The 22,598-nt window shown below is 42.5% G+C and overlaps 1 protein-coding gene across 1 annotated transcript in view; it reads left to right on the top strand.

The window, feature by feature from the left end:
- Window positions 1–16,214: 16,214 nt before the first annotated feature.
- SNCA (synuclein alpha) overlaps window positions 16,215–22,598 on the top strand; it is a 73,246-nt gene continuing 66,862 nt past the window's right edge. The window contains exons 1-2 of the mRNA XM_042808409.1: window positions 16,215–16,461; window positions 18,277–18,422. Of these exons, the coding sequence (XP_042664343.1) occupies window positions 18,302–18,422 (121 nt within the window). The 5' untranslated portion in view covers window positions 16,215–16,461; window positions 18,277–18,301. The remainder of the gene's footprint in view (window positions 16,462–18,276; window positions 18,423–22,598) is intronic.

Here is a 22,598-nt window from a genome sequence, read left to right as displayed (position 1 = left end):
CTTGTGCCCAGCCCTAAGCCCAGTCCCCTGAGGGGGTGACCCAGGCCACCCTTGTCCCTTTGCGCTGTTCTGGTTGTCCCTGGGCTGGCAGGAGCCCATTGCTGCCACCAGCCCTATCCTGTCTGTCAGCAAGGTCCCTGTCCATGATGGAGCCACCCTGCACCCTGCCCCATCCCTGTTGTGTGGGGCTGCCCCCATCTCTCCAACTCCCTCATGATGAGCTCAGGCAAGGTTTTGGGTCCTGGGACCAAGCTTAAATAGGACTCCTAGGCCCTTGCCCAGAGGGCATGGCATGGGGACCGCAAATTAAGTTACTCAGCGCAGTTCAGGCTAATGGTGCCCTTAGGGCCATGATGCTATTCTCATTAGCTATGCAAATGTTCATACAGCTTCTTTATGATACCCTGAGATTCAAAATGTTTGTTCATTTAAATATCATACCCTGCTCAGAAAGAGCTTTGTTGCAGAGAAGCAGCTGTGCCATGTACACCCTTGTAAATCTGGAGATAATACAAAGCTCAGATATTGTACTGAAATCCTGCAGTGAAGATGGTGACAGTCTGAGCATGCACAAAGAAAATGACATATTTTAGCATGGAGCTTTGACCCAAGTGCCAATGGCACAGGCTGTCTAAACTGTAATGCAGGTTTTGAGACTTTTTTCATCAGCTATTGTGATTAGAGATTTCAGGACAGCCTATATATGACAGAGGAAGGAAACTTTGGGAGCCAGAGATGCTTGAGAGAACAGAGTTTCCTGAGAGAGAAACGCATTTAGCATTCATGGTAGAAACATCAGAATAACATTAAGCAATAGAACAGCAGGATCCTGTTGCTGTATTCCTTTGTAATAAAATCCCATCTGTATAAGTCCACAAAGAGAGACTTATTCTTTCTAGCTGAGAATCTGGTGAAGATCAAATGTGATTTTCTCAACAACATGTCTGCACAGGCACGTGTGGAAAGACCTGAGTCTGCTGGAGAGCATGAGATGAGTCTGGTAGACTGTATAGCAAAACTCAACTCTGCTAAAAGGCTCAGTGTGACATACAGCTTTCAGATCTAAGCATGCAATGGAAACATAAGGGCCCTCTCTAGCCAAGCATATTCTATGTTTGCAGGCTCATCTAGGGTAAAAGTTAGCTTGTCTATGTTGCTGAGGCTTGTATGAAACTGTTAGTGATTCTCATTTACAGGGTAGATTAAGATTTCAGCTTGCTTGCCTCTTGCCTGTTAGTCTTGCTAAGCTTTGTCTTAGTGTCATGGTTTAACCTCGATGAGCAGCTCGTCACCACACAACTACTCACTCAAGGAAAGCAAACCAAGGAATTAATTCACTAGTTCCCATCCGTAAGCGGGTGTTCAGCCATCTCCAGGAAAGCTGTGCTCCATCACACATAATGGGTACCTGGGAAGACAAATGCTGTAACTGCAAACGTCCCCCCTTCTTCCTTCTTTCCCCCAGCTTTTATTGCTGAGCACGACATCATATGGTCAGGGATATCTCTCGTCAGGTGCAGTCAGCTGTCCTGTCTGTGTGCTCCCCCAACTTCTTGTGCACCCCCAGCCTACTCACTGATGGAGCAGTCTGAAGAGCAGAAAAGGCCTTGACACTGTTCAAGCACCTCTCATCAATAACTAAAATAGTCCTGTGTTAACAACACTGCTTTGGTCACAAATCCAAAACACAGCACTATACAAGCTACTGTGAAGAAATTTAACTCTATCCCAGACAAACCAGTACACTTAAGTTATGGTTGAATTATCTTTCATTCTTGTTTGCAATCTTCTAGACTTCCTTCCAAACACGTGAACTGCTGTTAACATTAGAAGCTCTGTTCTACGTCTGTTTATCAGTCTCTAAGGTCTGAGATGCTCTGCTGTGTCACTACCTCTTCTATCCTCTATTAAACTTTGTGGGTTTCGACATTGTCTCTCTCTTTTTAATGTACAAGACACATAGGGGGGACATGATGTCATTATGTTGTGGTTGAAGAAGTGGTTCAATAACTTCAGCAGACTCATCAACTGTTTTCTCCAAAAGATTAACATGTTCCTGTGTTTGACCTTCTGCTATGTTCTTTCCAGTTTTTAGGTATTGAAGCCTCTAGTCAGCCAAAATGCATCGAGTTCAATGAGGATTAGGCTTAGGTGAAAATTTCTGCTGGTTCCTTCTTCTGTTACCTTAACAACCAGTATGTATACCTCACAAGTAACATTTTCTTCTGAAGTGCCTCCCTCTTCACATACATTTCCATTCTGAATATTCACTGAAAAATGATACTGAAAATCAAATATTACACAAAATCTGTATGTGCCTGTGTTCCCACGAGAATTCAAAATGTCAGAGATCGAGCATCAAGCAGCTCTCCTGCCAGGTTGTTTTTTTGAATTTATCCCCATCAAAAAGGGAAATCTATTCAACACCAAAAACAAGATTACAAAATGGATGAGATCAATGTGAGGTTCTCCATTTCCTCCAACAATCTTTGGATAAGGGTAGACAAATGTGTTTAAAAAATAATTCCCCTGAGAAGCAGCCAGTAACCAAAACAGAATTAATAACTGATCCTCAATTTCTTCCTGAGAAAAAAGTTCTTCCATGTTCTACATTAACAGCTCTGGGAATGGTAGTTTTCAGTGGAGGACTGCAGATTTTTTAGATTTAGAAAAAAAAAAAAAAAAAAAAAGCTTCACAATTCAGTTAAAGCTATAAGATTCTCAGTGATTCTACATGTAAAAGTGCCACCACATATATATTAGCATGTAGTCCACAATATACTTCAGTATGGTAAAGCTTAAAAACTGTTACATTCTAAGAAGTTTTGTCTGGTAATCTGCCTGTATGAAACAATTTCTCTATATGGGAACACTGGTAGTTCAGATTTCTCAATTCAGGAGTGCACATCAGCATGTTTTTTAAATTGAAAGCATGCACAGGAGCAAGCCAGACATCATGTACGATTAATGCTCAGTTTGTTAACAAGAGACCTGATGCTACTGGCAATATTCTATACATTTTCTGTGGAAGGCTGTCTCTATGACTTTTAAACTGTTGTAATGTTACATCTTCATAAAATGACCAAAGCAGGGTTATGAAAGAATGACAGGAATTGATAAAGGAACTGGTAAAGCTAACAGAGAAGCCCTGAAGAAGCAACACTGTAATTAAAACAAGGAAATAGTGAGGTGAGCGCAAGGGATGACACCATAAAACCATCAAGCAGGGAAATACCAAGATAAGCTCCCAGGAACAAAACCTGCTAATTGAACTAAGAAGACAACTACTTGAACTATGAGTGAGCTTTCCTCAGTAACATAGTAAAAACACACCCTCGAGTAGGAAAAAGCCCCGTGTCAATAAAAGCCCCTCCCTCACTGAAGGTGCGCAGTTAAAAAAGCGGGTACTGTGGCTTTAAATGGAGCCGAGGCCTGTTGTTAACTAGAGGAGCAAAGTGATAAAAACTAACAGATGGTCATTATATTAAAGGTGCATTTGTGTAGTTTGAAGTGTATAAAAACATTAGTTGCCTGTGTAGCTAGCTTTATGGAATTAGCACCCAGCACCGGCCTCTGTGTAGATATGGATTAAACAAGTATCTCTGTGGTTTTTGGCTCATTGCACACTGGGTAAAACAACCCAGATTTTGGGACAACAGTAATACCAAGTTTAAACCCTATCATGAATGCACTTTGAGGACGTAACTAACTCATATTACACTTGTGAGTTTTTCATCCTTCAGTATGGTGTGCAAATTTTCTGTGTTAGTAATCCTTTTCTGACAAATCAACCCCCCTAAGTCATCACATTAAAATGTCTTGCAATGACATTATACTTTTAAGAGTTATGTTTCAAACTGGTTAAGGCCTCAATCAAACACAGGACTTAACCTTTCCTGAAGTACATGTTTAAACATCAAGTCATAAAACAATGAATTCATCTATTTGAAATGTGTCAGCAAGGTTTAAAGTGGGGGAAAAACCCAAACCAAAACAAAACCCAAAACATTTCCTATTTTATTTTATATGGTTACTATTTAATTTTATTTTGTCAGCAGGATAAATCACTCTCCTTAAAATTCCAAGGAAATTTTACCTGGCAAGTGCTTGATGACAGCCAGCTGCTTCTGGCAAACCCTTGGCTAAATTTTCAGTGCTTACTATAAAATAGGTGACTGCACTTGCAGTTCTTGCCCTGATTATCTGTTCTGATGAAAACAGGTGGGTAGATTAGACAGACAATCGGGTTTCTTGCTTTCTGCTCTCTCCACTTGCCTCAATCTTGTTAAGTCTCTGATTTGCTCATGGGTTGGAGTTTCTAGTTTCATGTCCAGAGCTGATCACACTCACCTCAGTCACTACCCCAAGTGAGAAAAAACGGAGAATCAGAGCAATTTATATAATCGGTTATAAGCTCTGCTTCCAGCTCATATCTATCCCAACTTCTTTTGCTCTTCCTCCTCTGTTCTTAGAATTTTCTTCAGGTCTACACCTGCAAGAGAGTACATTCAGATTTTTGTCTTCGACATCATTTCCATAAATTCGTATTGGGATGTCATCTGTGCCAGGATATCTGCTTAAAGATTGTATAGTTCAGGTATGCACCTGTACCCCTTGCTGCTTGTTGAGTAGAACTCTTAAATGTTTCTGAGCATCTTGCAATAAGAAAACAGATTAACAAAAGAAAGATTCTCAACCTCCTCCCATTTTGCTGAATACAACAACTGATACAACACTAAGAGTACCAGAATTCCTGTATCATCACTGTGAATCTCAGTTTACTGGTTTTAAGATTAATTGGAATGTGTTATTACACAATATTTGAAGCTAGCAATACCAATCATCTTTAAAACCAACCCCTATTTACTCTCTTAAGAGTGGTAAAATTGACTTAGACATAGAAGAAGTGGTAGTATTGTTGCAGAATTATAATACAATAGTTGTGGGGTTTTAAATATTGGAAATTCCCCATTAAAGGTGTACTGATTTTATCATACAATGTAAGAACAATATCTTTTACCATCCAAATCCCACATTTTCAACATCAAAAGAGACATTCTCTAACTGATATAAAATGAACCTTTGTTCATTCTGTAGTTGTGCACATTTGTACAACTCAGAAGAAAATAAAAGTGAGTTGTACCAAATGCATTGATGGATCCATTGTTTCATTGCTGGACAATGATGTTCAAAATTGGTTTTGGCAATATGACAATAAATTTTTCCTTTTATTCATGATTGTATTAGGGGGAGATTCATCTCAGTGCAGTTACATTACTGTTCTAGATCAGACCAGGAGAAGTCTTTTGAAGCAGACCTTCCATTCTGTCTGACTTACTGGTTTGCATCAGAGTTCAGTCTCAGAGTATTCAAACTTTTCCTTTTGCATGAAAATAAATTGAAAGCTGTGCTCATTCCACTCGTGGGTAGTCTGTCCATGGGGCCAAATGAGAACATCTAGAACACTTTGTTCCAAACATGTTCTAGATATTCTAGATGTTCCAATATAGAACATCTTTACTCCAAATACGTATATTGTGGACACCATGTGCTAGCAGCATTTATTTGTACAGATCTTTCCTTACAATAGATCTTCTAGAAGGCAGAAAGAAATTGCAACCTCTTTTGGGGAGCTACTGAGTGTTAAGGAGTGAAGGTCCTGTGGCAGGGCCATACAGCACCACCTGCAGCCAGAAGCCCACGGCTCACACAGCCTGTGGAGTTGCACTGGAGAGCAGAGAGCAGCCCACTGGCCTCAGACGGGGCTGAAGAACTTCCCAAGGACCTATGGGGAACATGTAGGACTTGCTCACTGCAACTCTGAAAGGCAACAAGTGAATCTGAAGGCAAGGTTGGAAGCAAGAGTTGCTGCCAGGACATGTCAATCAGGGAGCAAGTTGGGTATAAACTATTTCTATTTTCAGTTGGGCTAATTGGTTGGGCTAATCTAATTGGGCTTCATTAGTAAATTAGGTTTATTTGCCTAGATTTTACTGAGATCATACCTGCCTTTTTGGACATTTTGATCTTCTTTATGGAGATTCTTTTGGGAAAGGCACAAGGCAGATCCACCTCAAAGCTTTGGCTGACACAGCATCTCATACGAGGCCATGTGTAAAGTTAGTTCTGTGGTTGCTGCAAAGAACCAGTCTTCCACAGAGCTGGACTAGAGGATAGCCCCAATCAGACAGGTAAAGTCAAGTAAAGATCACTGAAGTCAAAAGCAGGTGGGGATGGTTTTCAGTAACTATACACTAGATGTGTCAAAACTGCAAAATTAGAACATTGTGTTGAGAAGGTGCTGGATGGGAGAAATATAGCTTACTTGTGGAAAATGTTAAAGACACTGGAAATACTGTTCTCAGACTGAGGTTGCTTAATTGAGGAGAATCACGGACTCCGGCAACTCTATAAGAATCAGAAATCAAAATCCCTTTATTGCCAATACAAGTGTGTTTATAAATCTTCCTAGCAACTGATCACACATAAACAGAAGGCTTGATTGGTTACACACATTCTTCACACACTGTTCACACGCCTAAGACTAACATTTGATTGGTTATTACCCCCTGTCCATAATACACCCGACAATTCATTGGCTACAAGTTAGTTACTGCTATCCCAAAGCCTGTTGGTTAATTAAATCTTACAAGCCCAAACACAACGTTCTATACACTTTTAGCTCAAGGTAGAAAACTTTCCACTGTTTAAGAAATGACCAGATGTTTCCCATCAACCATAGCCTGGCATATTTTCTTCAGGCAGATCTCAGCATCCATATCTTGGTTTTCTACATTCCCGCTTGCTACTTCCAAGGCTTCTGGCCGACGAAGGTCAAGATGTTCTCATCACTCACCAGCTGTACAGCTCTCTCAGTTCTTCCTCCTCTTTTCGCATCCCTTCTGTGATGCAGCCAAAGTCTTGCTCTTGTCTGACGTGGCCATTGTCCTCCAAAAACGATCCCACACTTAATGAAGTGTCAAGGTCTCATTTTCTCATTGATGCTGTGAGTACTTCACTGCACAGATGACCCTCACAGAGAAAATGCTGTATTATTCACAATAGACAAAAGTAGCAGTAACAGTCTTCTAAAATCACTTAATGGAAATATAATACCATTTCTTCAAGGTGTTCATCGCACTTATTTTAAGTGAAGAACATTAAAGTTCATTTAGGAAGCTGACCATTCAGTTTAAAAGTATGTCATCAGACGCATTTCAAATTGAAGCACGAGTTTGCTGATGATGGGGAATGCCTTCCCTCAGCAGAGCATTCAAGCTAGTCATAGAATAGTGAAAGCTCCATTTGGGCCATGAATAACAAGTGGAAATTCTTTACAGTTCTGATTTAGGCCTATTTCAAGTAGTTCTGAAAGAGTTTAATATTTGGAGGGAGCTTCATAAATACCTAGTAAGATGGTTATGAGGATGCTGGCAGTAGATAGTACTGATGAGTATCTGCCACAGGTACAAAGAATTTACTGCTTGCTTATACATTAGCAGTAAATAATTATTAATGATTGATTGAAACATTAAAGCCACATTAACCCTTTATAAGCCATTTATATACAAAAGCTTAACATAGACTTTAGCCAAAACATCTAAACTGTTACCTGTGAGAATGCCCTGATTAGGGATAATAGCAGTTAGCTTCTGCTGCTCCCAACCAGTACAGCATTGTGCACAAAAGGATGCACCAAGTTCAATGCATCTAGATATAGATATTTTTGAGCAATGGCATAACCAGGAATCTTTTGATTGTGCAGCAAATCAGATCAGTCTCTTTCAGAGAAGCTTGAAAGTGCAGCAACAAAGACAGCATCTTGTGGTGTGTTAGCCACAGGTTGAACACCTGTGGACCTTGGCTGCAAAGAGCAGAAAAGATTACAGCGAAAGCTGAGGAGGAGCAATCCACTACATATTCTAAGTTCACTGCTAAAAATGCTACAGGAGGGATGCTAAACTCTCATCTCAAAGGGCAGTTGGTACCTAGGCAGGCAGTGATCTGTGATTATCGGTTACAGTGAATGGTTCACTTGTTTCATTCTCACTACTCATTCTCACATCCTTCGTCTGTGCCTTATTTCCCTGTTTGTATCCTGTCATAAAACCAAGATAATAAGCTCTTTTGAGCAAAGAATATTGTCTGACCATGGCTGTAAAACTTCAAGCACAATGGAGCATTCATCAGCAGTTATGAGTGCTAGTAAGAAGTGAATGAAAAATATATCGATAGGGAAAACAAATTTAACTTCAAAAAGATTTTTAATATGTCCTGTAGATTAGGACCATGAAGCGTGGATAAATTCCTGAGACACTGATTCTGCACAAGTTCTGCATCTGTGTTTCAAACCACAAGAGGAAATCTGTATTTTGGCCTAGGGAAAAAATGTAGATGCCCAGTATGAAAAAAGACCAGTCTTTTAGAATGTTTTTCCTGAAGATATAGGGAACTGACTACTTGTTTTAGCAGGAGATTCAGATGTTTCAGGCTGATTCATTTGGATTTCCTACACAGAGCAAATAGGAAGGGAGTGATTACTGAGTGATTTGAGCCACAACACTGGGTATTGAATCTGCCTTCAGGACAGTACGAAGCCTTAACTATGTAAATGAAAAAACCTATTTAGATAAACTAAAACAGTAGCTCTGGTTTAGGAGACAACTGATTTGGGGCCATTACAAGTAACCACGCTGCAAATCTGCCTCTTCTTTAGCTGCTTTGGGTGACTGACTTCACACACCCAAGCATTAAAATCTGAATATCTCTCAGTCTGACAGTGAGTCGTGTTAGAGACACTGATGGTACAAACATCCTGGAAAGGAAGCTCTCCTACAGCTGGAACTTATGAACTTTCATCCTAGTAGAGGTAGGATGTGATTGCTCTAACTCTGACCTTGCTGGTTTGGGGCGTTTAAAACGATTTGATCATCTGGCAGCTTGTAGGCTTTGACAAATACAATCTTTTTTTCAGTATTCCCTCAATAAACTGCTGGAAAGATAATTTTCCTAGCACGTTGCTTCCACCATATCACTTCTCTTTTCGCATGTCCTCACTGTCCCTTCTTTTCCCTAGGTAGCACATCTCAAGGCCCCCTGTGGCCTGTCCTTACCTAACTGATCCTTACCTGTCTGCTGCCAGCATGCCAGTTCTTGCCTTCCTTCTGCCAGGTGCCTGTGCCATCTGACCATTAATGATTGATTGAAAACGTTTCATGCCCTTTCCCCCCATCAATCTTCATGCATGAAAAGTCATTGTCCAGGAAGCTCTACTTATCCCCGTGACAACTTGCAATTCCTTTCTGGACAAACCCCTCATTGAGATACCTACCCAAATTTGACTTGAGTTTGACTATGGCCTTTCATTGTGACTACTGCCACCACATTTGCTGTTTTGTCCTCCCTTTGTTCATTATCTAACTTGCCCCATACTTAAGTGATCTTTTGAGACTTTTTCTCCTGCCTCCTGGGCATCACTGCAAAAGTGATTGCTTCAAACTGCTTGTGAATTGAAACAAATTGGAGAGCCTAACAGAAATTAAATCTTTATAAGGGTTTGTTTTTTTTTTTTTTCAAGATCTGAGCTTGAGGCTGTAACTGGAATTGTGATTTAAATTAAATTAAATTTAAAGGTACATTTATTTTGTGCATGAATATGAGGAAAAATAAGCTTTTCTTTTTCTACTGATTGTCTACATTGCCCAAGTCTGAGTATACTACCACTTCTGAAACAGCTCCCTGCAGTCACTCTGTGCCCTGCTTAGTGCTGCATATAAATAAATCTTAATAGCCCGGGTGTTGTCTTAAAATTAAGTATTTTAAATCAAGACAAGTACATAAATGTTTTGTGGTAATAAAAACATAGACAAGAAGGTACAGGCCTGTGGGTTGAAGATTGCACTAAGACAGGATTCCAATAAGTGATTCCATGTAATAAATAATAGAGCCAAAGAAACCAGAACAGGTAATAACTTGCCTATACAAAGATATTTCCTTTGTTCTTCTTGGTTCCCCCAAATCAATCTCCGGTTTAATGTCAGCATGAATGGGAGTTGAGTGGGACCTGTAGTTGGTGTTACTAAAAAAGCACTGGCAAGTGATGACTGTGTCATGAGTTTCGGGTGATTGGGATGGCATCAGCAAACGGTACCTAAGGGACCTATTTGGCTGAGAAGCTTGCATGTGGGTACCAGAGAAATGAGAAGAGAATGATGTGTTACCTTTTCCAGAGAAGAATTCAGGTTTCCCCTATAGGTTAATATGGCAAAACATAATAGAGCAAACTATATAGTCTTTATGTACTTGTTCTGTATATCATTGCTTATATGTATATATTTTGCACATGCTGAATGTTCATAAAGAGAGTCTCCTTTTTGTGTGGCAAATGTTGGTGAACATTAGTTACATAGAACTTTTGTTTATTAAATGTATCAGATAACAGACTTCTAGCAATAAAGCAAACTTGTTCACAAGCAATATGAAACCCAAAAATTTCTGTGTGAAGATGCTGTCATGTGTTTGGATTGCTCACATGCTTATCACCTCTGGATTATTAATACCTCTGATGACAAAAGTGTGATCTGAGTGAAAACTGACAATTTTCTTCTGTGTGGTGTCTACTTTCCCTTAGAAATTGTAGAAAGAAGACAGTTTGATAGAGTGAAGTATGCTCCTGTCTGGTTTTTGGATTTGTTTAAACAGTTTGCTGGTGACTAACTTTAGTATCTAATTAAAGCTGCAGCCTTCCTGGTGTATCTCTTGAGAAATGCTGCCATCCAGGTAATTAATGTGCTGTGCCTGCACTGGCTGAGATACCTGTATTTGCAGCAGGCTTCTTTAGAGCATGCAGTCTTATCATTGACCTTGGAGACATCTGGTGCTGGCCTCTCACTCAGACAGGATCTGGGACCAGGCAGGTGTCAGATCTGGCCCTGCGTGACGACTCCCACTTTTCCAGCAGTAGCATTTTCAGTTATATGAGATACTGCTAACATGTTGGATCACATGTGAGGAAGATGATTCTTTCTTTCAGTTACAATCAACCCATCGGTGCTGTGTAACAGGTAACATCTTAAAGAACAATCAACACTGATTTGCCAGGCACCCTTAGGTGAGCCTCATCTGATCTGTTGGGTGTCTCTGAGTAGAAACATGCTGCCAGATGGCCTCCTTGGCTCTTAAGCTGCTGCTTCCCAGAGTGCACCTTTGTTTAAGGTCCCAGGTGCAACAGAGTTGCTTTGCCCTTCAGCACCAAACTTCCAGTCCAGATAAATTTATTAATTTATGAAATGTTATCATTGCCTATGAAAGATGTGATGTCTCTGTAACTTCAGCCTTGATTGCAAGTGCAGGAGGTGAAGGTCTGGCAGGTTTTGCCTGCCACAGAGGTGGCACAAACCTGTGAGACCCTTCTTTTTCTTGTTTAGAGTCACGTCAAGATTAGCGTAGCTGGGTTGATAGGTACCAGGTCAGGGACATACATCAACCTTCTTTAAATATATGTATAAATACACACATGTGTGTATATACCTCCAACATGGTATTTGGCACATATGTCTGTCTCAAAACATTTTTAATATATATATCTTTTAAATATTCTCATATACATACACAAAATCACCCAAAATAGCTGAGCTATGCCTGAGTAGCTTTTGGGGAGAAATCTAATGTTTCACCTGTGCTAAAATGTTCTTGTGAACTTTTCTTTTGAGAATGTTTATATTGTTCATGTTTGGAAGGAGAAATTTGAGGTTTAGCAACCTCAGTTGAGATATACAAGTGTTGGTGTTTGTTGGGGTTCTTTTTGTTTTTTGTTTTTGTTTTTTTTTGTTGTTGTTGGGTTTGTTTTTGTTTTTGTTTTTTTCTTTTTTATATGCTTTCAGTTCCAGCCGAATTTGTTCAAATGTTAAGACTTAGGGAAGAAACCTCTCCTTCTTTCATAGTCTCCACCTGTGCACCTTTTCTTGGTTTAGGTCTTTGATGCATCCACCTGCACTGGGCATGTTCTGGCCTGAAGCTGAACATGGCTTGGCCTGTAGATTGCAGATACACGATGGTACATGCTGTGCTGTGTGCACCTGAGCTGAGAGCAGGGAGGACTAGACCGCTTTTCTGATCTGACTATCTCAAACACAAGGGCTGGAAATACAGAGAAATTAGATTTCTGAAAAAGAACCTGATGCTAGAGAGGAGCAGATAGATCAGAGGAGAAGCAACAAGAATAAAGGCTCGAGCTAAGTCTGGTCATGGAGGCCTATCTCAGTGAAATGTTCTGTCCATGATCTGCTTTTGATCTGAGATGAAGGACTCTTTATGCACAAGACATTGAGAATGTCGCTCTGAATTTCAAACAAGCCGACCTGCTTCAGCAGTATTTGTGTCCCTTGCCAATGGTTGCATGGCATGACAGGGGACATCAAGTGACCCAGTCCATAGTCAGCACCCACGTATATCTGCAGTGGAATAATCAATGTTACCTGTGAATAGCCTGCCCTAAGACAACTTCCCTTCATAATGCAGCTTTTCAGCTTTTCAAAGGTACGTTTCTTCCGAGTAACATCACCTATAAATTCTGTGGTGACACAGAGAGCCTGTGTGAGTCACTCTTTGAATAAACAGGGGAAAGCTTTCAATTTAGTATGTAATGTTCGAGGGAAACACCTTTCCAGTGTTTCCACTGAAGAGTTTTACATTTGTATTTTTTAACCTAAAGACAGTAAATTCTGACCAGTTTTACTCTGCAACATTGTTCAGTTGTCAATAATTGTGCTTTTCATAGTGATAAAGTAGATTTACTTTATCACTAGCAACTAAACCAGTAAGTTAGCCAGCAACACAAGACAGATTGAAGGAGTTTTTATTACTACTTATTTGATTTTTGCTCTACATGCTCACGCAAAGTAAACAGTGTCATTAAATAAAGATTTGTTTTAAATGAAATCTGTGGGCAATGTGCTTGCTACTATCCTTTCTTCAGACAGGAAAGTCTTCAGGGAGGAACTTACTGTGATACTAATAGTACAGAGGAGACAATCTAAAAAAAAAAAAAACACTCCACTGTTACAGACAATGTGGTTTAAATAGGAATTACCTTGGAGCTGCACTGCTAATTCCCTAACATATTTAATTCTTTTTCCTACTTAAGTCCCATCCATTTTTAGAATGAAGACTTTCTTGTGTCAGCGTTCATACTCTATTTTTTTTTTTCCTTCTGTGACTCTTACCTTCTGATTTAGAATTTAACAGCTGCCTATTTTGAATATTACAGCTGAAATTTTAAGCTTTATGTCTGCTGTGGTAACTGATCCCTCTTGCCTTTACCTCTCTCTTTCTAGCTGCATGATTTTATTAACTGACAAGCTGTTACTTTGTTTAAGAGCAGAACATGATGCCTCCCTCAGATAAACACAAGGCAAAAAAGAACCCTTGGAAAAGCTAGGAGTTGCAAACATCTGAGCTCTTCTTTGTAAAGGATTCAGAAATAGAGCCATAAATACACAAGGATATTTATTATACTAGATTCTTTGTTATTGCTAACATAATTAAATAAAAATAAGTCTATCCAGATTTATATCAACATAATAAAAAGCAACATTTCATGCTCATAGTCATTTGCATGCTAGAGAAAAAAAGAAAAAAGGCTTCTTTAAATCTGGAAAATAATACTTACATAAGGAGTGCAATATTTGCTTTAATTCCAATTTGGGGTCTAAGTTTACTGGCCTTGGTAGTAGAGAATGACTGAAGAAGTGGCTTTCAATGAGCCACTTAGTGCATAAATAATACCTGAATATATACATTTCTAGGCCAGTTAACAACATGTGGAAAGAATATGATTTTGATTCACTTTGATTTACTGTCTGAATCTATACCTATTTGCCTCTCCCCCAAACTGGGAGGAAATAGAAATACTACATCTAGTTCTTGCACTACTAAGTATGAATGTGCTGCACAGGAAGAATGAGATGAGGCACCTAATGTAATTTAATTTCTGGGCTCCTTTTTTTAAGGTTTTTCTTGAGGGCAGAATTATAAGGGAATGATGTGTATTCTCAGTCTACACTTTCTTACACAAAGAAATAAAATATATTGCCAAATTCTTGGTAGATTAAAACTAGTAGTGGAATTGTCCTGGGTTTGAGTGAGTGGTGGGGTTTTTTGGTGGCAGGGGAGGGGGCTATCGGGGTGGCCCCCTGTGAGAAACTTCTCGAAGCTCCCCCAGCACCACGTCAGCTCCAGCTCTGCTCGAAAACTGAGCCCATCAGCTGCGCCTCTGCGATAACGTATTTAAGAAGGGACGTGGTGACGGGCAGTGGGACTTGTGAGGAGGAGTCGCTGCAGCTGCGTGAACACCAAGGTCAGTGGGGGAACGGAGGAAGAAAGGAGGGGGGAGGTGTGCCGGAGCAGAGACCCCCCTGTATCCTGTGGGGAGACGGCAGGGCGGCCCCCCCCTGCCACCCATGAAGATCTATGGTGGAGCAGACACTGATTTATGGCCTGTGTTTTTCACCTGGTTGATCAAGGTGCTGTGCTCAAAGAAGGCTGGGGTCTTGTGGGAAAAGGCAGCCCCGCTGCTGTAATTCAGTGCTGGGAGGATTGCAGCATGCGGGGGAGTCCCACGCCGGAGCAGCTCGGGAAGGGCTGCAGCCGTGGGAGGGAATCCAGTCGGAGGAAGTTAGTGGAGGACTGTGTCCTGTGAGAGGGGGACTATGATGGAGCAGGGGAAGAAGTTCCAGAAGCTCCCCCCACCGAAGATGGAAGCAGCGGCAGCACTGACTGCACCCCCCATTCCCTGCCCCTGCGCCACTGGGGGAGGAGGTAGAGATATCGGGAGCAGAGCTGAGCCCGGGAAGAAGGGAGGGGTGGGGGGAAGGTGTTCTCAAGATGTGGCAATGCTTCTCACTGTCCTACTCTGTTACGTGTTGTTGTGTCTGTAATAAATGTATGATCTTTTTTTTTCTTCCCCTAACAAGTCTGCCTTTTGCTCGTGACCATAAAGGGTGATTTTTTTCCCCATCCCAGCCCTATCTTGAACCCCAAGCCTGGCTCTCGGTCCCTTCTCATTGCCAGAAGAGAAGGGGGAGAGAGCGGCTGCATGTTGTTTGGCTGCTGACCAGGCTCAAACCATGACAGGAGTGAACCAGAAGAAAGTTTACCAAACAGTATAGAAATATGAAGGCTTATGAAGAAACATGAGAAAAGGAAAACGCTGCACTATGTATTCAGAATTAAAACAAAACCAGGGATGCATTAGCTGTCTGCACGGGATGATAATTGAAAGATTTTCATTGCAGCTCACAAACTTGTATCTCATCTATACCATGTTCTGTTTCTCCTTTTGGAGTGCAATAAAAACCAAACCACTTCTGTAGGTCTTGCAGCATTTCATGCAACACATGAACTGATGTAGTGAAGCTGAAAGTCCATCTGTTCTAACGCCTTGTCTCCTACTGGTCTTGGCTTTTCATGCCTAGATTCTGCTACCAAAATAGACAAGTTTGATAGCTTTTGCTTCCTGGGGAAAAAGTGACTTCTAGGTATCAGATTAAGACTTGAGTAGCAGTGGCCATGGAGTTCATGGTGGGGAATGCATAGAGGTGTAGGGGTCAGACAAATCTGGCAGGAGTGAGGAGGGTCTTCTCATAGCGTCCCTGATTTGGGATGAAATTTTTTTTTTGCGTGTGCAAGAGGGTTAAGACTCAAATTACAGCTGCAAGAGCATCACCTCCCACACCTAAAAAGGAGCTGGGATCATGGATCTTGTGAGATCAGTCATGCTGAACTCCGGTTGCTCAGGGCTAAAGATTTGGAAGTAGAAGAAAAAGTAATTAGATGCTTGTGGAGGTTTTCTAAGGCTTTGGTGAAGTGAAAGGTGAAGTGAAGCACAGGTGTACTGCAGTCACCATCAACAGCTTCCTTACACTTCTTCTAAGACGGGGTGCTCCAGCCTTCTGTGCGAGTCGGGGCGGGGGGAGTCACAGGGGGACCCAGGCGCTTGGTCTCGCTTTCACTCTTGCTCCTCTCTCGTTCCGCGGCGCTGGAACGAACGCTCCCGCTTCCTCACACCTCCCGCCGCGCTCCCACGGAGGACGCGAGAGGGTGGGCGCAGGATGCCGGGGGGGGGGTGGGCGCAGCCCCTCCGCGCTCAGCCCCCGCAGAGGGTGGGCCGGGGGAAGGCGGGGGAGCGCAGTGAGAGCCTCCCCGCCCCTCTCCGCTCCTCCCTCCCCTCTCCCCGTCGCGGCGCATCCTCTCTCCACCCCTCGCCCTTGCCTCTCCCTCACACTCGCCGCCTGCGGGGCTGCCGTCGGGGGTGGTGCCAGCAGACCCCCCCCCCCCCCCCCACCTCGGGGATGTGCTGAGCAGGGGGCAGCCTCCCCTCCGGTTCCACCTCCCCGTTCCCCCCACGCACCACCCCACGCCTGCTCGGAACGGGTCGGTCGCCGGTGGCGGAGGAGCCCGGCGGTAAGTGGCGGGGCAGGGCGGGGCAGGAGCCGTGTCCGGTAACCGCTGCGCTGCGGGCGGCGGCCCCCGGGGCGCTCCGGGCCCGGGGAGGGAGCGGCGCGGCGTGGCGCGGCGTGGCGCGGCGTGGCGTGGCGCGGCTGAGCGGCTCCGCGGCGGTGCTGCCGCGGGCTGGGCTCTCGGTGGCTGCGTAGCCGTAGGGGTGCAGGCGTGCGTATGTATCTATACATGCACGTAGAATTATCGACGTATATCAAATGTCTAAAATATTATCTATCCGTGTTTTCTGTTGAACGTCCTCTTGTGGGCACGGGGGAGGGCGGGACAAGCCGGGCGCCGTGTCAGCTGGAGCCCGTGGGTGCCCATACGGTCGGGTCGCCCTGCCCTCCTCGGTAGATGCCTCTCTCTATACACGTATGTGCGTGTGTGTGTGTGTATATATATATATATATATACACACACACATAGGGTCGCGTCGCCCTGCCCTCTCTCTCCCTCCCTCTGCAGGTGCCTGTGTATTATCTGATCTATGTCCGCGCCACCCGCCCGCGGTCCCCAGGTGCCACCGCACCTGGTCGCGCCGCTGCCCCCCCGCCCAGGGGCGGGTGGGGACGGGCCTGGGGACCCCCCGCGGCGGAGGACCCGGCTCTGTGTGTATCAGGGCCCCCCAGCCCCAGGGTGACAGGTACCGTAGGCAGTTTGGCTGGAGCACAGATACTGCCTCTCTTCGCACGCTTGTCACGAGTTAGTAGAAAGCTGCGGCAGCCCAGATGCCTTCCTAGACATCCGTTCCTCCTACTCAGCCTCCGGCAGAGAAAAGAAAATAACGAGCAGTGCTTCTTTCTGTGTGGGTTCAGGAAGAGAAAGGACTATCGATAACGTATTTGTTGAAAGGATACTGGCTTCTTGGTTTTAATTGCTATTATAGTAGTTTTAGTGTAGTGCTGGGTTGTATAGCTGCCACAAAACTCACTTGGTAGCTTTAGTGCAGTGCTTTTAAAATCCTGCATTCTTGCGTTTGCCTTTTAGTAAAATCTTTTCTCAGTCCTGATACGTGCAATGAACCCATTTGGGAAAACTCAATTTCCAGAGGAGTGACGTGAACTGCACAGAAAATGCTGGACTACTGGAAAAGCAGCATTTTCTATTTGTTCCAGTCCTCCTGGGTTGTAATGGCAGTTTCTTATAACAAGTGAATGTTTGTCATTTAGGACGGTTTGGGGTTTTTGTTGTTTGGTTTGGTTTGTTTGGTTGTTTTGGTTTTTTTTTTTTTTTTTGTTGTTTAAGTTGATAGTGTTTCTTTAGGTTGGATTTTTCCTTTGGATGAGAGGTAGAGTATCATCAAATCACAAGGGCTAAATCTTGGAATCAGCACATGGAGGAAACAGTGCCTTGGTAGGTAAGGAAGGGACTTGTCATATCAATGAATCCATCTTCCAACCAGAACTGCGTTACCGGCAACCTCCCTGCAGGATTCTGTGGAAACAGGATCCCCAAGCTTTGCTTGGATCGAGGGAACTGCTCTGGCAGTGCTGTTTGATTTATGATGTACAGCAGCATGTGAGAAAATGTAAAGGTGATTCACGTAATCATACTCCTGTTCTTTCTATATGAAATACTGAGAGCAGCCTCATGTAGAGAAGGGTGTTTGTGTATTGCTAATAGAGATGAGGATGAAAGCTACATATTATGGAGGTATAAATACTATAATTTTTAAGTAACTGTGATCACGTTTGGTTTGAATAAAAATTTCTTCCCTTTCTGGGATAAAAAGCTGAAAAAAATCTTACTGAAAGTGTACTTTCTTTTTTCCTCTAGAGCTGTGTGAAGGAATTCTTCAACCATGGATGTGTTCATGAAAGGACTTTCCAAGGCAAAGGAGGGAGTCGTAGCAGCAGCAGAAAAAACCAAGCAGGGTGTGGCGGAGGCAGCAGGAAAGACGAAAGAGGGTGTCCTCTATGTGGGTAGGTGGGCAACAGATACACTGCTGGTCAGTGTACCCTGACATTCACAGCTAGATCCTCATCAGACCTATTCTTCTGCAAAAAAAATATGTAATCGCTTGTAGGAGACCACTACAAGACAAGAGGAGAGTTGTGCCTTCCTGAGCTCCAGTCCTTTGAAGCCGAATGTTGGTTCGGTTCCTATGTCACTGCGTTGTGCTGGCTGTGTGTTCCTGCCCTGTGGAGCCACATCTGTAATGCCAGACTGAACGAGGTCGTGTCGTAGGAGGTGCCTTACTGTACAGGTCACTAGCTGGCGTTCTATCAAAGATGTTTGCTAAGTTAAGGCTGAAGGGGTAGCTGGTACAGTAAAAATAATTTAAGAAAAAAATATGTAAAATCTGAAGTGGAAAGTAGCTGCATAGCATCCCATAGAACACGTGTTTTAAGAGAAGAAACTTGAGAGGTTGATTCAGGAACTGAGCATAAGCCATGCTGACTGCTTGGCATGACAGCAGTAATGTTTTATATGGCAGAGTGTCACCTCCTCATCTCTTGCAATTAACTTCATGTTCTGTACTTCCTATTGCATATCCATAGCAGATATTTTCAATGACTTCTCAAGGAAGAGCCACTACAGTTAATGAGGTAGTGCAGGTAGACCCCAAGGTAGCAAAGCAGTTAAGTGACTTATCTAGGCCACACAAGTCTTGCACAGAGACAGGCATAAAATTATTTTCAAATCCCAGATGAGTACTTTGATTGCATGATTATTCTCTTCACTCAGCAAGTATCGGTCTTTAGAGGACTATCTTGCAAATGCTGCCATGAGAAATTCACAGGAAAATAATATTCCAAGACCATATGAATAAGTGGCCATTAAAAAAAAAATTATGTATCTATTTCTCCTATTTGTCAAATAAAGTTTGTATATAAAAGAATGGAGGGAAAAGATACTCTTTTCTGTAGGTCCTTCCGTTTTTGATGATTTTTGTAGCAGGTCAGTTCTGTAATGGATGCTGCACGTGCTTAGGGTGATGTGCACAGATATCAAAGAGAACTTAAACAGAGCTGAAAACCAGAGGCATTTCTTTTAAATGGGAGCACTGAGGTCTCTGTAATTCCAGTGTCTTTTCAGGATTCCCTTTGCCCTTGCAGGCTAGTGCCAGTCTGTAACGAATTATTTCTGCTCCAGATAGTTTGGACTACTCATTTGGAATACACTTCTCTCCTGCTGAGCCATAGCAAAGCTCGGTGCTCTTGCCAACAGAGATGGCAGTCATTTTGAAAACTAATTGTAAGATGAGTCTATTTTAAAATGAGCATCTGCTCATTTTCTATATCAAAATAGATGTTCTTTCACTGTACATTGTGCTTGATTGGAGTTATTTTTCAGGGGTAGAGCTTTTTTTTTTTTTTTTTTAATATTGTTTTGTCGTAGTTCCTGACCATGCTTTTGGGGCCATTGATTTCTTTGTATTGGAAACCTGCATTGTGTGCTGAATTAATATTTGTGTTTGACCTGTTCTCTGGACCATAATAATATTTGAACCTAGTTCTGCTCCCAAAGACAACAGATTTCCTATTGTCTTTGGAGATGCTTTTGCTGAGGTTGAACTTTCGAGCTCAGGCTTGCCATTTATTTCAAGAATAAAATACTGAGGACAGCAGAGCCCTGAGCCATGATAGGGACCCATGCATATGACTGTAGTAATGGTGAAGAATCCTTCCCACAGCAGATGCCTGATTTTCAGGAGGAGAGAGCTATACGTAGAGTTTCAGTCATGCAAGTAAAAAAGCTTGTGGTTGGAAGCTGTCTCCAGGAGCTCTGGCAGCTCATGTGCCTGCCCATACCCACTTCCAGCAAGCCACAGCTTCCCCAGCTGAACTTTTACCAGGATCAAGTAGGGTAAGGGGGGAAACGAGGAGCTGGGTATGTCTCTGCCTACTTCCCAAGCCCACAGCAGGGGTGGCTTTTCTCTCCAGCAGCGTTAGCAGAGGCTGGTGTGACAATTTCATGGTTCTGTAGGCTGATAGCGGTTGCAATGCAAAAGGTGGTGAAACCTTTTTAATGAGCAGAGGAGAGGAGCAGCACACTGCATTAGAGTTCCTGAAGGTTTCTGCCTCCCTGTCTCTATAGTTGGGTTTTCAGATACGAGGTTTCACAGCCAGATTATTCTGTGAAAGCTGCCTGACATCTTGCAAAAAAGAACCTAACGACATTGGGCTGAGAGGAACCTGTTAATCGTTTTCGGTTTCAGCAGTCAGCTCCATAACATTCAGCCTTTCATCGCTGCTGGAAAATTTACAAGATGCAAAGTCTTTGGTCCGCATCCCCTAGGTGACACGATCTCTCACTGAAATCAGTGGAATTTAAGTAAATATGGAAAAGATCTGGACCTTTCTGTCGAGGCTGCTGTTAGCTGTTATCTGAAAGACTGTAACATAATTCTAACTGGTAAGAGTTCTAATAACAAAACCTGCTGCTTGGGATGAAATATGGTTGTTGTAACCTTTTTTTTTTTTTTTTTTTTTTCTCACAAGAAAAATTCCCTTTGGCACGGGTGAAAAATTTAGAGCACTGAGGGATAGTGGCATATTGGAGGATTAACGGAAGGGTTTTTTCCCTCTCCATACTGAAGTCTGTTCTTTTTTCTTCAGTCCACTGTCTTTGTCCTGTTTTTTAATACCCAAGATACTGTTCAATACAGTCTATAGTGTGTTTCTATGCTTTCAGGTGTTTTTTTTCCCTAAATTCATCTACTGATGTACTTCATCATTGTCCAGCTAAAATCAGTGGCTCTGTCCTGACTCATAAAAGCACAGCATCAGGACCTTTCTTGATGTCAAACAATGGCCTGATCATTGATTAGAAAGGAGGACTGAGGCTCAGCAGTCCTGTGCTGCATCGTGTATGATGTAAATTTAAAACTGGGTCTTTGTATCCTTCAAGAGTTGTTGGTCTGAAGCAGTGAGGAAATGAGTGGCAGTATATACCCCCACTCTCTTTAAAACCAGGAACCGAGGGTAAGAAGGATGCTCTGGCATGCTCTTAGTGATCTACTGCTCAAAAGCTCATCTGAGCTCTCTGTGTGCTACCAGGGAGCTGAAGTTTTTGCTCAGTTGACTCTTGAGTGTTCAGTGCTCAGGAATGGAAGTTTCCAGTCTGATCATTTTTGATGTGTTATATCCTAGCAGGACAAAGGAGTAGTTTATCAGGAGTAGGGTGGCTAGTGGATTAGTTGTTTACTATTCCCTGTGCTTAGCTGGCACATGGCCTTAGAGTAGAACAGTGCAGTCATGACCCATTTGGCAAGGCTATCCAAATTCCTCTGTTGCACTCTCTTTTTATAAGGTTTCTTGTTTTTCTTTGGTAGTAGAAAAGCCAGGGGAGTAGTCATGGGAGTCAAAGTCCATTTGGTGAAATAGTGGGCTTCAGCACTTGGGAGCAAATGTTTTCCATAGATGATGATTTCTGCTTCCACTAATTAGGGCTTATGTTTTCTTGTTTTTAACCAGTTCTGGTTGCATCACCTAGGTAGTGTCCTTGATCTTTGTATTATCCCTACTCTGATTCCTCTGTTGCCCGTGTTATGCAGGGTACAATGGGCGAGATTATTGATGTTTTGGGTATTCCAGAATGAAGGACAGCTAGTTGCTCTCAGAAACAATGTGGATGACCAGCTTTCCTTCATTGAGAGCCAGAAGTCATCCTACTGAATTCAACTGTTGTTGTTTGTAGGCCTGTTCTGGCAGATTCTAATGTACTTCTGGATCCTGTTGTAGCTGTGATTGCAGAAACAGCTACTTCCATGCAAGTGTGCAGTAATGGGGCAAATAATATTGAGCTCTAACATATGCTATAGGGTCTGGGCCAGTGCTTTGCTGGTTGTTTGCCAGTGAATGGATTTGGCTATACATATCTCTGTTCTGTATGGGTCTACGAGCCAAGCTTTCATTAAAGAAAAGTCTGTCTTCCACTAACAGGAAGAAACTAGCGTTTCTGTATTAGTTGTGGTTATTCACCTTTCCACAGTCGATATACATTAATTCAGTTGCTCTTTATTGATGGTTTTGCCCTTTTCCTTATATTGAATTTCTCTTTAATTAATTATAATAATCTTAGAAAATATTGTATGCAACTATATGTAATCTATATATTCATCTCTCTTTATCATCCATCTAGTCTTGACAAGT

This window comes from Tyto alba, unplaced genomic scaffold (assembly GCF_018691265.1).
Source record: "Tyto alba isolate M040663 unplaced genomic scaffold, T.alba_DEE_v4.0 Super-Scaffold_6, whole genome shotgun sequence".
Lineage (NCBI taxonomy): Eukaryota > Metazoa > Chordata > Aves > Strigiformes > Tytonidae > Tyto > Tyto alba.
The sequence above is the reverse complement of the archived record's forward strand: the minus strand, read 5'-3'. Positions and strand labels throughout refer to the sequence as shown.